This window comes from Apaloderma vittatum, unplaced genomic scaffold, assembly GCF_000703405.1.
Source record: "Apaloderma vittatum isolate BGI_N311 unplaced genomic scaffold, ASM70340v1 scaffold20026, whole genome shotgun sequence".
NCBI lineage: Eukaryota > Metazoa > Chordata > Aves > Trogoniformes > Trogonidae > Apaloderma > Apaloderma vittatum.
This window is the reverse complement of record NW_009722514.1, coordinates 3,503-17,035: the sequence shown is the minus strand read 5'-3', so window position 1 is coordinate 17,035 and position 13,533 is coordinate 3,503. Positions and strand designations below refer to the sequence as shown.

At 43.2% G+C, this 13,533-nt stretch overlaps 1 protein-coding gene across 1 annotated transcript in view; it reads left to right on the top strand.

Annotated features, from left to right (window-relative positions):
• The window catches only part of LOC104275757 (constitutive coactivator of PPAR-gamma-like protein 1), a 32,875-nt gene that overhangs the window by 17,542 nt on the left and 1,800 nt on the right, over window positions 1-13,533 (top strand). The window contains 5 exon segments of the mRNA XM_009871802.1: window positions 393-567; window positions 6,642-6,891; window positions 8,139-8,253; window positions 11,280-11,489; window positions 12,555-12,738. Coding sequence (XP_009870104.1) covers window positions 393-567; window positions 6,642-6,891; window positions 8,139-8,253; window positions 11,280-11,489; window positions 12,555-12,738 — 934 coding nt within the window.

The window sequence follows — 13,533 nt, the reverse complement described above, 5'->3', positions numbered from 1 at the left end:
GTGTTTGTCGTTCCTTCTAAGTGCAAACGGATGAGTGCCAGAACAAGGCAGCTTGAATCTTTTTCCTCTTTAGTACTCAAAACGCTTAGTGCTGCTTCTCACACAGCGAATGCGTTTGGTGTACGGCATCGTCCACATCCACTTACTCATCTTAAAAATCTACTTCAAGGCAATAAGGACCGTAGGTGAGGATCTGAAATCCATGAAGTAGATTGTAGGGTGTTACCTCTGGTGTTACCTTCACATACCTAAGATCCACGTTACTGCTGAATCACGTTTTTCTCAACTAGAGATGAGGTTTGTATTAGAGCTGGATTGACTGGCCGCGTGTACCTGAATCCTTCCAGTTCGCTGTAACGTGTCCTGTTTTTCTCCTTTCTTTCCTGCCAAAGGGTGAAATCAAAATTGCCGTTTCTATAGAAGATGAAGCCAACAAAGACCTGCCTCCTGCTGCTCTCCTTTATAGGCCAGTTCGTCAGTATGTTTACGGAGTCCTGTTTAGTTTGGCAGAAAGCAGAAAGAAAACTGAAAGACTTGCTTTTAGAAAGAACAGACTTCCACCAGAATGTATGTACCGTAGAATCTGTTCTTTATTTATTTCTCTTCCCTTTCCTGTGTTTTCGTATCCATTTGTACTGTGATTGGAATGAGAATAGTTGCTAAGATTTCATCGGTGGAGCTAACACGGGAGGAATTTATGCCTTGTCTGATTCCGTGGCTAATAGAAGATGTTAATTTGAAAGTTTATTCACTGTAGTATTCTAAGAACTATCAGCGTTACCGTTTCTAAGCAAGCTCTGGGATTTTTGAAATTACGAGCTCGAGCTGCTCTCAGGTTTGCAGCGGGTCACGTCAGTTCGTGATGTCGTTTTCCAAGGAGATGGCTGAACTTGATGCTGGGAACCTTCTGTTCGGTGCCCATGCATGCAAATTTGCATCCTGCTTTCAAAATCGGGACTTCACCTTGTCTTATCAAACGCGTGATTAATGGACTTAAGTGAAATCTGCAAATCTGCAATATCTTTCAGGTATTGCCATATAAAAACTTGGTTTAAAATCTCTCGAAGTCGGGTGTAATGTCAGTAAAGGTAGACGTGGGTGAAGGCAGCTCCCACTTTTGCAAACAGACTTGTCCCAAAATCTTTTTGCTAATTTAGAGAGATAAATGTTAATCTTCCTCTTAATATGGAAGGTGGCTTTTTACGTCTTCTGCTTCCAGGAATTACTGTCATTCTGATAAATTCAACCTCCTTGTTCTAGTGTGCTTTGCTTGTAATGAAAGGCATACAAGGAAATGATTGAACTTTACAGTAGCAGCTGATAAAGGTTAAAGGAACGCTGAAGCATTAAGTGAATGGCAGCAGCACAAGTATTTATATACAGGAGTCTACTGTTCCTAGACTAAATTTAAGAATCCAATATTTAAAATGTACGAAAGCGTCATTCACAGTCTTAATATGTAAAAGGCTAAAAATACAAATCAATTGTAAACTTTGCATTCATTCCCTTTATTTTTAATTGGGAAATGTTTTTGTAGGTTCGTACAAACATGATAATCTGCCAGTGATGTTTGAAAAACTTTATCCCAGTCAGTTACTTGATGGGAATTAATGCTTACCCTGCTTGAATTATACCTCAGCACGCATAGTCACAAACTTCTTTATTCCTTAAACTCGCACACTGTAGTAGTATTTCGGGTTACAAGGTTATTTCAGGATTAAAATAGTGTTGCTATTTCCAGTATTTGTTTATCCTGATTAGACTTCTGTCCTTAAAAGTGTACTACAACGTTTGTAATGATGAAGTAGCTGAGTGCTTCAGTTTTCTGAATATTTTTATCTTCTAAACCAGGCATGTTCTCTGTAGGCTGCTGGGGAAATCTATATAATCTCTGGTTTTTCTTCATTTATATTGCTCCTCAGAGGTTTATTCTCCATGGAGGCTAAAAACACTGCTTGGTTCGGTTAACAAGAGCTCCGGCAAATTTTGCTGCAGGACACATTCAACTATTGACCTACTTCTGTCTTAGGACTGACCATGCTTTTAGAATACCAACAAAAAATAAAATTGAATGTCTGCCCGAGAGTTAGTTGCTGCAGAGCTAGCAACACTAGTAAAGAAAGATTTGAGCTAAGATGCAAGCATGTGGTTTGGAAGGGCTGTGTTACACAAACACGTTTATTTAAGTCCCCTCTCTTAGAAGGCAGCAAGACTTGGGCAGCCGGTGCACGATGCAAAGAGAGAATAGTGTCTGAAGGGGCAAGATCAGATTTCTGGGATTGATTAGTCGTGCTCGTTAGCCCGTGCTGACTTCTGTGAGGATGCAGGCTATAACGAACTAGCCATGCTGATTCTCTTAATTCTTTTCCTGCTCTCAAAAAACGACTAAGTTGTGAAACAGAGTACTTAAGAGAAAATTTAAGAATGAAGAGGTGTTAAGAGATTTAAGAAATTAATTTCTAAAGAAATATGTGTTGTCTTTAAGATCTATGTAGCGGAGTAACGTATCTATTAATATCTAAAATGCTGCCAACTTTGTTGTACAAACCATAATGCTGGTAACATAATAATTGTGCGTGAAGAATTTGTAAGCGTATCGCATGCGAGAGTTACAGGAGACTATGAGAAACACGTAATAAACTGACGTGTCAGCATTATGACTCAATATACAGACAGCAGGCTAATGAATCTTTCATAAAATGGTCGACTTCCTGTTTTTGAAATCATTATTTTATTTAGTTGAAAAGCCAGTAAAAGCCCAACAGATCTGTTGCAAGAGGTGGTCGGTGGGATTCTTCAGTGACAATTGTCTTGCCCTACGTGTCCTCCTGTCTGCTGCCCGAGGATGTGAAAAGCTAAATCATAAAGTTCTCGACTGTGCTTGTGCTGCCAAGGGCAGAGCCGTGGCTGTGCCGCCCTTCCTTTGGAGGAGACGGAAGCCGAGCGTCTGCCTTGCTCTGCTTTTCAAGCTCTGAAACGGGTTATTTCCCATATACGTATGTGAAAATGAAACCATCTGCCCTTTCCACTCGGTGGAAAAATGCACGCTTGTACAAGCTGTCGTAACTCCTGGTTGGTTCCAAAGGTTTGTTATTTTAAGCCTTGTGATGAGCCGTTCTCCGTCAAGGATGTATTCAGCCGATGACGCTTCTGCCGAAAGGAAAGCCGTGTCTCGGGCAGTTGCCCTCCTGCAAAATCAAGCATGCTTAGCTCAAGCTGTGCTGTCAGTGAAGATTAGAAGGTTAAAAGTGAGGCTTGGTTAATCTGCATTAGCTGGCTCATCTTCCCCTGGTGCTGGGTACCTCACGCCTCTACGTTGAGCTCATGGAAAAAATGCCAAGAGAATATCAAACCCACCTGAACTGTGCTTGGCAGCCGAGGCTCCGGCAGACAGCCTGGGCGTGCAGGTTGCTCTTCTCTGATGACTTCAGAGCCTGTAGCCATGTTCACATATTTATCAAGCAAGATAAACAAGTGTTCACATGTTTATCAACCCTCGTGTGGATTGACTCCGACCCTTTCATAGAATCACAGAATCCTAGACTGGCCTAGGCTGGAAGGGACCTTAGAGATCATTTAATCCATCCTCCCTGTCATGGGCAGGGACACCTCTCAACTAGATCAGGCAACACATGGGGACCAAACGGGGATCGAACCCACAACCTTGCTTATCAGCACCACGCTCAACTGACTGAGATCCATGTTCTTTTTCCCTGGCTGTAAAATCTGGTTGCAGGAGCTGAATATGAAGGGCTTGGAGAGTGTTTGTTTTGGCTTGGAGGAATGTTTGTGGGGGCAGCACAGAAAGTTTTGTTGTTCTGGATGGAAGGATGCAGCTAGAGAAAGCATGGGGTCTAGGAATTCGGTTGTGGGTGGGCTAGATAGACATACAGCTTCTCAGAGGGCAAAAATACAGGAAAAGGTAAATACCTGTCTTTGGATCATCTAGGAATAGTTGCACTTGAGTGGACCTGGAGTGGAGGCAGGACAGGTGGGATCTGAGGCTTCTCAGTCACAGGGTGCTCCAGAGTGCCTCCACCTCCACGTGCGATTAGCATTTTTGTAGCTGTACCCGCTACTGACTGCTGGGTTTAGCCTCTGCCTAATGGTCAGGTTGTTCCTCAGCATGGACATGGCCTAAAAACATCTCTTATTGGTTCAGACATCCTTTAATTTCAGCTTGGATTGACCTTAAAATGTTGGAGGGTACTGCTCAAAGCACACGTCAAGATATGCTGCTTTTGGTTAGGCTGCTTCAGGTCTCAAATCTGCCGATTGGCAGCACAAGGAAATTTTAGTACGAAAATCAGCGTAATCAGCACCGCGATGCTGCGGCTGAGCACACTCTGATCCCGAGTGTTCATTGTAGCTGAGATAGTCTTCAGGGTAGACGTTGCTCATCTCCAAGTGGACGTCCTGGGAGGAGAACACAGAATGGTTCTCTGAGGAGAGATCCTCAGCAGCTGAGGAAGACCATGGGTTTTGGCAGCAGTCCCAGTATCGAGTTGTCAAAGGTGGAAGAAATGCCCTGGAGAAACAAGTGGATGTGGACAAGTCCTTGATTCATCCCTTACCTTAAATGCGAATGGTGCTACAGTTGCTTGGACCAACACAGCTGGAATTCTTCATCCGATGTTTGCTGGCCCCCTAGAGTCACCTTCGTATTGAACGGTTCTGCAAGAAGCACAGTTGCTTTTCCTGTAATAACTGTTGCTTTGCAAAATGTGGAAGCCAAGGTTGCTCTCCAGCGTGCCTTCTCCTGAGAGCAGAGTGAGGTACTTGTTCCGTGGCCTTAACCTCGTAGGGTCACGGAAGTTATCACCCCCAGATTAAAAGCTTTGAACCGAATTTGAGTGTTGAAACATAGAAAAGGTAGAAAACAGAGACATCAAATAGTCCCTTCTTCTAAGCTTGAGGTCCTTGCGTGTGAAAGAAGCAGTAGTGAAACCTTTTTTGTCTGTAGAGGTCTGTTTCCTTGCTGTTGTTTGGTGTTACAGGAGTCGTAGAAGCTGAGAAGGAGAAAAAGAACTGCAAAACACAACTATTTTATGTCAGTTGTCAATAATTTGGGATCTTGGTTTTATTTTTTTTCTTGCTAACAGATTAAGCTCTTCTGCATAGTAGCCTCATCACGTCTCCTCTCTGTTTGCTGGTGAGCTAAGAAATTCTGGTCCCCAAGTATCTCTTGAGTCTGAGACCTAAAGCAATGAAACAAGTCTTTGAAAGCTTGCATAAAAGCCATCCTCTTACTTGGTCACGTTTACTGTCCCAGGCCCAAACACGAAGTGAAACCTGGTGTGATAAACAACACACAAATAATGGCTGTTAAAGCCCATCTTAAACAGCTCGGTGGCACCTAAAAACCAGTAGCGTAGCAGCCAAAATAGTCCGTGATTTTGTAGCGAAGCTGCCAACTAAATGTATCGGAATATTTATTTTCATTGCTGCATGTTCTTGTCAAGCTCACCCCGAGCTTTGTTAAATACAGCTATAGCGCTAGACTGATTTTATTCCAGAAAAGCACAAGAATGCTTTGGGATGGTCTGGAGGTTTGGGGTTTATTTTTAATTTCAGTCATCATCCCTGCCGTGATTTAGCCAGCTCTAACTATAAAATCGCTTGTAAGGCTGCTGTCTGGTTGATGAAGGAGGCTGGGTGGCTGTCAGGGCTGCCCTGCGCTCTCTGCTCGGCGCGGGAGGGAAGGATTTGTAGCAGAGATTGCGGCTCAGTGCTCCCGCGAGTGAATCTGGCCGGGCCGTAACCTGAAGCTTCGCTAACAAGCTCCTTGAATCTTTCCACACCCCATAACTGGGCACTGAGTTAAGGAGGGTGCAAACAAATTTTGAGCTGTGTCAAGCTTGGGGTCATTCCAAGGCCAAAGGTATCATTTCTCTGTCTTGACTGTTCTTTTTTCTTTTTTTTTTTTTTTAAAAAAAACCCCAAACTTCTGTTTTGGTTGCCTTTGAATGTAAAAAGGGAAGTCATTGAGCAGCAATCTAGTTGAAAGGACAAACACAAAAATACTAACCTCTTGATAGAAAAATACTGACCTCTCAATAGAAAGCAATGCAGTAAGTTGACAAGCTTATGTAAAGTAGTATTTGGTAAAAGTTTTAGGACAAAAAAACCCAAAGCCCAAGCCCACCCATATTTAAGATCCCATTCCACCGCAGTAGTTGAACAAGTACAAAAAAAGTCTTAAGTTTTAAATAATAATTACTAGGATCGTATTGTTTGTAAAAGACCACATATGGAATGTATTTGCATTTATTTATTGGATTTATTTGTCACTCTCGGGGTTTGGTCGATAACACAGGTATTTTAAGGGAAAGTAGCATTTTCCAATTACGCCGTTTATTTTAGAAATATGTAGTTCTGTTATATTGTATATGAATTTGGAAACACTAAGGAAACATTCCAAGCGTACGTTTGGTTGCGCGCAGTTCATTTCTAAGCGATCACAACCGAGAGAAGCTTCACACAGAGTTGGGATCACCGGTTTGGCAGCGTGATCCACAACGTTGGTATCTGCCGCGGTCTCCAAGCGATGCGTTTTCGCATCAAAATCTCTTGCACAGGCAGTTTAAAACCCACGCCGCTTTTTAACTTGACGTGTTTTCTCTCCACTCACCCTTTTGCAGTTTCGCCAGTGATAATTAAAGAATGGGCCGCTTACAAAGGTAAATCTCCTCAAACCCCTGAGCTGGTGGAAGCACTCGCCTTCAGGGAATGGACCTGTCCCAATCTGAAGAAGCTGTGGCTGGGAAAAGCGGTCGAGGACAAGAACCGAAGGATGAGGGCGTTTCTGGCCTGCATGAGATCAGACACACCAGCAATGCTCAATCCAACTAATGTGCCCACACATCTTATGGTGCTCTGCTGTGTGCTAAGGTCAGCGTTGCTTTAAGAACTTTGAATGAAACCAGGGGCGTAGAAAGGGTCGATTGAGTTTTGCAGTGTCACTGGGAGAAGGTGTTCGTTTTGCATCCTTGGATATTCAGCGTTTCTTTCTTGGGTCTCTAGATGGCCAAAGAGAGGAGGAGGAAAAAAAAATCTCTGTGTTGCAAAGAGGCCACTGTAGCATTTGAATTAGTTTACCCTGACTGTGCTCTAGGCTTCAACTTGAAGGCCACTGTAGCATTTGAATTAGTTTACCCTTACTGTGCTCTAGGCTTCAGCTTGCTGAAAAACAACATTTGGAGGCTGTGCTGGTGAAGTTGTAAAGGAAAAGAGGGAGTTCTTCAGAGATGGGCTTGTCAGGCTGCAGAGTTCCCCGGGATGGTGCCTGTCCCTGACCTGTCAGATGCCCCACGTTAGAATCACTCACCTAGTTGGGATGATGACAAGCAGCAGTTGAAGTATTAACTCTGTACTTCGAAGTCCCAAAAGCAAAAATACTTAGCTGTTTCATTTTGGGGTAGAAAATTGCCCGAGGAATCACCTTTTTGGAAAGGAGCGGTTATTTGGATCCGACCAGCTTATAGATCTGGCAGTAGCAGTGTTGCACGTGAAAAATTTTAAGCTGTTTTTGCGAGCAATAGATGTAAATTTGCCTTCGCTTCTGTTGAACTTCATCTTGCCATTTGTACACTAAAACTCCGAGCTTTTTCTCTTTGTACAATAGTAAGTGTGCAAAAATAAAAAAAAAGATGTCTTAAAGCAGAGCTCCTCATTTCATTTGGACAGCAGATTTCTCTCCTGGCACATGTGGCACATATATAAATTGTTGTCCATTAAGACATGATGTGCATAAAATTCACCCACTAGATAATTTCAGTAATGTGTTACCAGGAAAACATGTTCACAAAGTCCTTTTTTATAAATGCAATTGATCTTTATTTTGATTTTTGATGGATCAGAATCCATTTATATTTTAAATTCTATTTTGGTGGCTTCTTTGATGGGAGCGGGGTTTGCACAGCTGATTCGCAGCCGATAGCTCTTCCTTGTGAATTTAAACACATAGAAACTTGAAATATATTGAGCATTTTGGCCTTTTTAATTATTCAAGTCTGGACAACAACAAAAAATATTTATTTTTTTTTTGTTTTGCATTCCAGTGACTTCTAATTGCAGAAAATACCACTTGATTTACCTGTTAAAGGAATTTTCTGAATAACCGTGGGCTTCCTCCGCAGGTATATGGTACAGTGGCCGGGGGTTCGTATACTTCGTCGCCAGGAACTTGATGCTTTTCTTGCCCAAGCGTTGTCTCCAAAGCTCTATGAACCTGACCAGCTGCAGGAACTCAAGGTAATTCTTTCCTCTAATGGTGATAATTCAAGAGATTTATTCCCTCCTGAGCCATATTGTTAACAGTAGCGGGTGATGGGTACGTGCCTGTCCCCCTGAAAGCCTTGCATCGTTGCCCATGCTGTTCAGAATAGTAATCTTAGTATTTTCAGGTGTGGCAAAGATAGATAATAGGTTCTGTTTCTCTAGTTGGATAGTAACTAAAATCATAAGCGTATGTAAAACACACTGTGCAGCCTTTTCTCACAGTTTCTGAAGTAATCGTCTCTTGGAAGTTTGAAGCAAATGTACTTCCCATGGAAAAGATTTTTTTTTAAAAAAAAAAAAGAAAAAGACTTCTTCCACATGTGATTGTTCTTAAGTACTAACCTGAGTATTTTTTCGTGATTCAGCATTCAAAAGATGTACGTGGCCAAGTCTAGAAAAGGGCTTGCCTCATTTTGAATGGAAAGCAGGAGAGAAAAAAGGGGAAAACGGTTTGCTAATCCTCACAGAATTGTAGAAATAATTATTTTGAGGATTTTAAAAGTTAGGATCTCAGACTTTCTAGGTTTTTCTAAGGAATGCTCTGCCCCCAATACCAAGTATGTAAGAGCAGTCTCAAAGCCAGGGCGTGACTGTTTTCTCCTCTGTGGGTGATGAGCAGAATCTGCGTTGCATTCCTGCATGTGGCACCCTGGCCAGGACTTGTTCATCTCGAAGGATAAACCAGATCAGTCCACTCGTGGAAACCCAGCACTTAACCACAGAGGGACTCATAAATGTTCAGGGGAAGAAAACAACCAGATGCACTTCAGAACCGATTTGAACTCGCCGCGCAGCAAATAGAGAATTCACGGCTCCGTGACAGTGGTGGCGGAGTTAACAGAAGAACAAAATCCACTTCCCCGCAGCCCAAAGAATGAATGCTGGCAGCAAAAGTAATAAATAAATACACAATAAAGTCCCAACAGGAAGACATTCGGTTGGCCTTTCCCTCACCCTGTGAGGAAACACGGGATGAAGACGGCCGTGACGAGCACCTGATGAGTTCACGCGAGGCTGCTTGTTGGCCTCAGCACTTGGGACTGGCTTGCTGCTGACATGGATTATAGGTGCATTAAGAGTCCCGAGAACGGCATTGCCGAGTGCTCCTCACTGTGGCTGATTTCTTAAGAGCAGCCCAAACGTGGGTCCTCTCCCTCAGGAGAATCGCTCAGGTGTTTGCTGGAACTCCTTTTCAGGGTGTTTAGTGGGTGTTCATGCTGGAAGCCCCGTGTGACTGCTGGGTCTTTCAGAACCCTCCGAAATTCTGGGCCGGGGAAGCTGACGGCTGTGTGCGCTGTAGGAAGAGCAGTACTTTGTCCTCAGGGAAGCGCGTGGCCACACTCTGCCAAGGCCGTGAGCTGACAGCGAGTTACTGTGTGGGTGCAGAAGGAATTCACGTAGCTCATGCGAGCTGACAAACGTTGGGCTCGGCAGAGTGTAGCAGAGAGCCACTTGAAATCTCGTGAGATTGTAGTTCAAGATACCTACCCCGAGCTCCTGTGACGCTGAGTAGTTCTACCTCTGGGTATTGGTGGAAATGTAGATTTTTTTGTAGGCAAGGCTGGGTGCAGCAAAGATGAGCAGTGTGTCAGCCACTTTGAAGTCCTTTTTCAAAACACAACACAGTAAACAACATCTAGGGGCAGAGATTTTGGCAAAAGTATCTCTAAGAGTTACCAAAGCCTTGCCTCTGCTCTAAGATTTGACGCAAAGAGGAGGAAACCCCACTAGGAAAATTGCTGTTCTTGAAGATCTAAGAAAGGGATTCTCAGAGAAAATACTTTTTTCCATTCCAACACCAAATGAGAGGCAGAGACAAGTGATGAATAGCATACAGCGTTTTCATTTAGGAGAAACTGTTCTCCAAGTTGTTTTTTTTTTTTAAATATGAGTAATATGGATCGTTTCCATTAAATATGTTGGTTCAACTGAAAGATGCAATATTTCATGCGGTGTTGTTACTGTCCTCGCGTGACGCAGCTGCTTCTCGTTTTTGTTGAAGTCAGACAGAAAGAGCAGCTGAGGTTGAACCCAGCTGCATATCTGCAAAACGATCGGCAGAGTCTTTTGGATCGTAAAGGTTGCTTATGCGTAAGGAAGGTAACATAGTTTAATTTCAAAATTTAATACCAAGGTCTTGAAAATGTTCCCAAGAAAGGGCTGATATTTTCAGAAGTATTTTAGAGAACACCAGTAGCGATGTTTTCATATGCCAGAGCTAAAAATACGTTTGCTGCAAGCAAATCCTTTTTGCTTCCACCGCCATTATTCACTGTTTAATTCTACCTGTGTGCATCTGTTCCTGCATCCTAAATAAAGCTGTTGTATGCATAAACATCACTTCATTACTTCCAACAGCAAAATCTCGAATCGAGCTAATAGAAAATCTGTTAGAAAGCAGTTGGAAAGGAAATGTAATACGTGGGAAGAAAAACTGAATTCTTACAGTGAGCTCCTTCCTGAAACTTTTTACAGAAGCAGAAAATTACTTGTAGTAAATTTTTAATGCCTTTTCTTACTGCTAATTTTCTGTGACTTTTAAAACTTTTCTGTGCTGTAACATGCTTTCGCATTGTTTGAAACGCTCTGCGCTGCCTCTTCATCGCTGGCCTTAGCATACCTTGGGCGGTCGAGAGCCCGCATGTCACAAATGAAAGCTCATTTTATTTCAAACTTTTTACTGACTTCTTGGTGATGAATCAAGTGACTGGTTAGCAATCTTTTCCTGTGCTTGGTCGTTGAGAAAATAAGAGGGGTTTGGTTTTATCTCTTACCTCTCGAGTGGATGGACGGGGACATTCCTGAGGGCTGCAGTTTGGTACATCCAGGTTCTGCTGCGTTCTCATCAAACTGGCAGTTTGGTGCAAAAAGGCTGGATGACCTTTTAAAATCGCTCTGTTTCCAAAAAGCAATGTAACCGTTAGAATAACTTTGAAATCTGTCTCATTATTATCTTGCTAAACTTACACTTCTTTTTTTTTTCCCCCCCTAAAAACCAGATTGAGAATCTCGATCCCCGAGGAATTCAGCTGTCCGCTTTATTTATGAGTGGTGTCGATATGGCGCTTTTTGCAAACGACGCTTGCGGGCAGCCAATTCCATGGGAGCACTGCTGTCCGTGGATGTATTTCGATGGAAAGTTATTCCAGACCAAGCTCATCAAAGCAAGCCGGGAGAAAGTTCCGCTCATTGACCTCTGTGATGGTCAGGTGCGTAGTTTCGGAAGCGTGGCACGAAAAATCGAGCACGCCGGGTTTTCGGAAGCGTTAGGTGTGGTCGGTTTATTGCTCATTTGCTTCACATATATCATCTCTCTACTTTTAAAAGCACGAGGTGAATGGCTAATAGGTATTTTTTCAACTCCCCCCTATCTCGTGTTGGATATTGAGGTGGCTTCTTGGTAGATTTGAAAGAAGTAAACCAGCATAAATTTTAATATTTTTTTTTTTCTTTCTCACCGGAAACGGAAACTGAGTTGAAAACTGCCTCTACTCGTTTGTGCAATTACTGTCTTTTGGGGTCAAGCTCACAAGACTTGTCACAAAGGACTAAGCTGCAATGGTTTTACAGTGAAAGAAGATGTGATTTCTGTGTTATTTGACAGGCTGAAGTAATTCTCCTGGTCCTTAAGCTATTTCCACATTCCTTATGACCATCTTAAAATAAAAAGGGATTACTTTTTTGGTGCATCCGAAGGATGCAAAGTTATTCTCTTAACTGTAAAAACAGGAAACTGATCAAAAATAACAGTTGACAGAACGGCCAAATTAATATTTTTTTAAAAAATTCTTTTTCACTTCTTGGGGTGCATGAACTCTTTTAACTAGAACAGCTTTACCTCTTCTTATTTCGAACTCAGGCTTTCGCCTGTTTACTTGAACTTTGTTTTGCAGTCCAGGGTTATGATGATTATTCAGCTGAAAGCAACGGGCTGCACTGAGCGTTCAGGAGACTGGAGACAGAGAGGTTTCTCTGGTCCTCTCTGGGAAACCTCTTTTAACTTGAAAACTCCTTCTGTGTTACCAACTTGTAAAACTATCCCAGTATTTAGACTTCTCTCTACCGCTGTGAACAATTCGAATATCACTGAACTATTAGTAGGTGTGCGAGGCAGATGATTGTCATTTTCTAGCTTGCTCTGTGGATGTTGTTTGCACTAGTTATCTACTCTTCCGTTATTTCGCTTTCTGCTTTGAATTTGTCGTGCGAATGTAGCCTTACACCATTGAAATCAGGATCTTAACCTCTCTTTGTGACCTTCTCTTTATTTGCAGGCTGAGCAGGCAGCCAAGGTTGAAAAGATGCGTCAGAGCATCCTAGAAGGATTAAATTTCTCCAGGCAGAACCATCCTCTCCCTTTCCCGCCTCCACCTGCCATGCCTTTCTATCCAGCTTCTATGTATCCTCGACACTTTGGGCCAGTCCCACCACCTCAGGGCAGGGGGAGAGGCTTTGCTGGTAAGTGATGGGACGGCGGCGTGAAACGTGCTGGCGCAAAGGGTTCCCTTGTCTTCCGCAGTCCCAGAGCTACGACCCGATTTACCTCTTCAATGTCAGGGAAAAAATACATCAGAGCAAGTGGTTGGCGTGTGCCAATCACCGTGTTTCATTGATACTTTTATTAGCTGTAGCTTAGCGGTACGGAATGTAGCGTTTCGCTGCATGTTTCTGTCAGGGTTTTCAGTAACTGTGCCAGATCCCAGTATTTTCACTGCTGTTGTATGAAATGGCAAAAAGAGGAATGGATCAACACTGGGTGATACAAAAAAGGCTTTTATTTGCACTGTACGTTGCTTCAAAGCGTTTATAAGTATTAAAAATGCCTAAATTAATGGATGCAGTTTAACTGTCAGGTTTGAAGACAACCTTTCCTCCTCCCCACCCCTCTGTATTTTGCTACAGTCGTTTAACCATTGGCACCCTCAAGGGTAAATATTGCTACAACCAGTTCAGGCCGTTTGTAGAACTGTTCCCTTTCTCCACATCTCACCGGTACCATGGCTGTAGGTGTGTTGATGCTGCACGTTGAGAGTAAAAGACATTCTTGGGGTGCCACGACTGTAGCCGTCAGAGCTCACTCATGACCAGAAAATTGTCCCAGGCCTTTATGATGTTTGTTACGCTGTAGAAGCCGGGATGCCTGTCCCAGAGCCAGGCTCAAGGCCTGCTCTCCTTGGTAAGAGCCCCGGAGCTCGCTGAGGCAGCAGGATGTCTTCGGCCAGGCCTTCCTCGGCGGCGGCGCCTCGCTCCCTC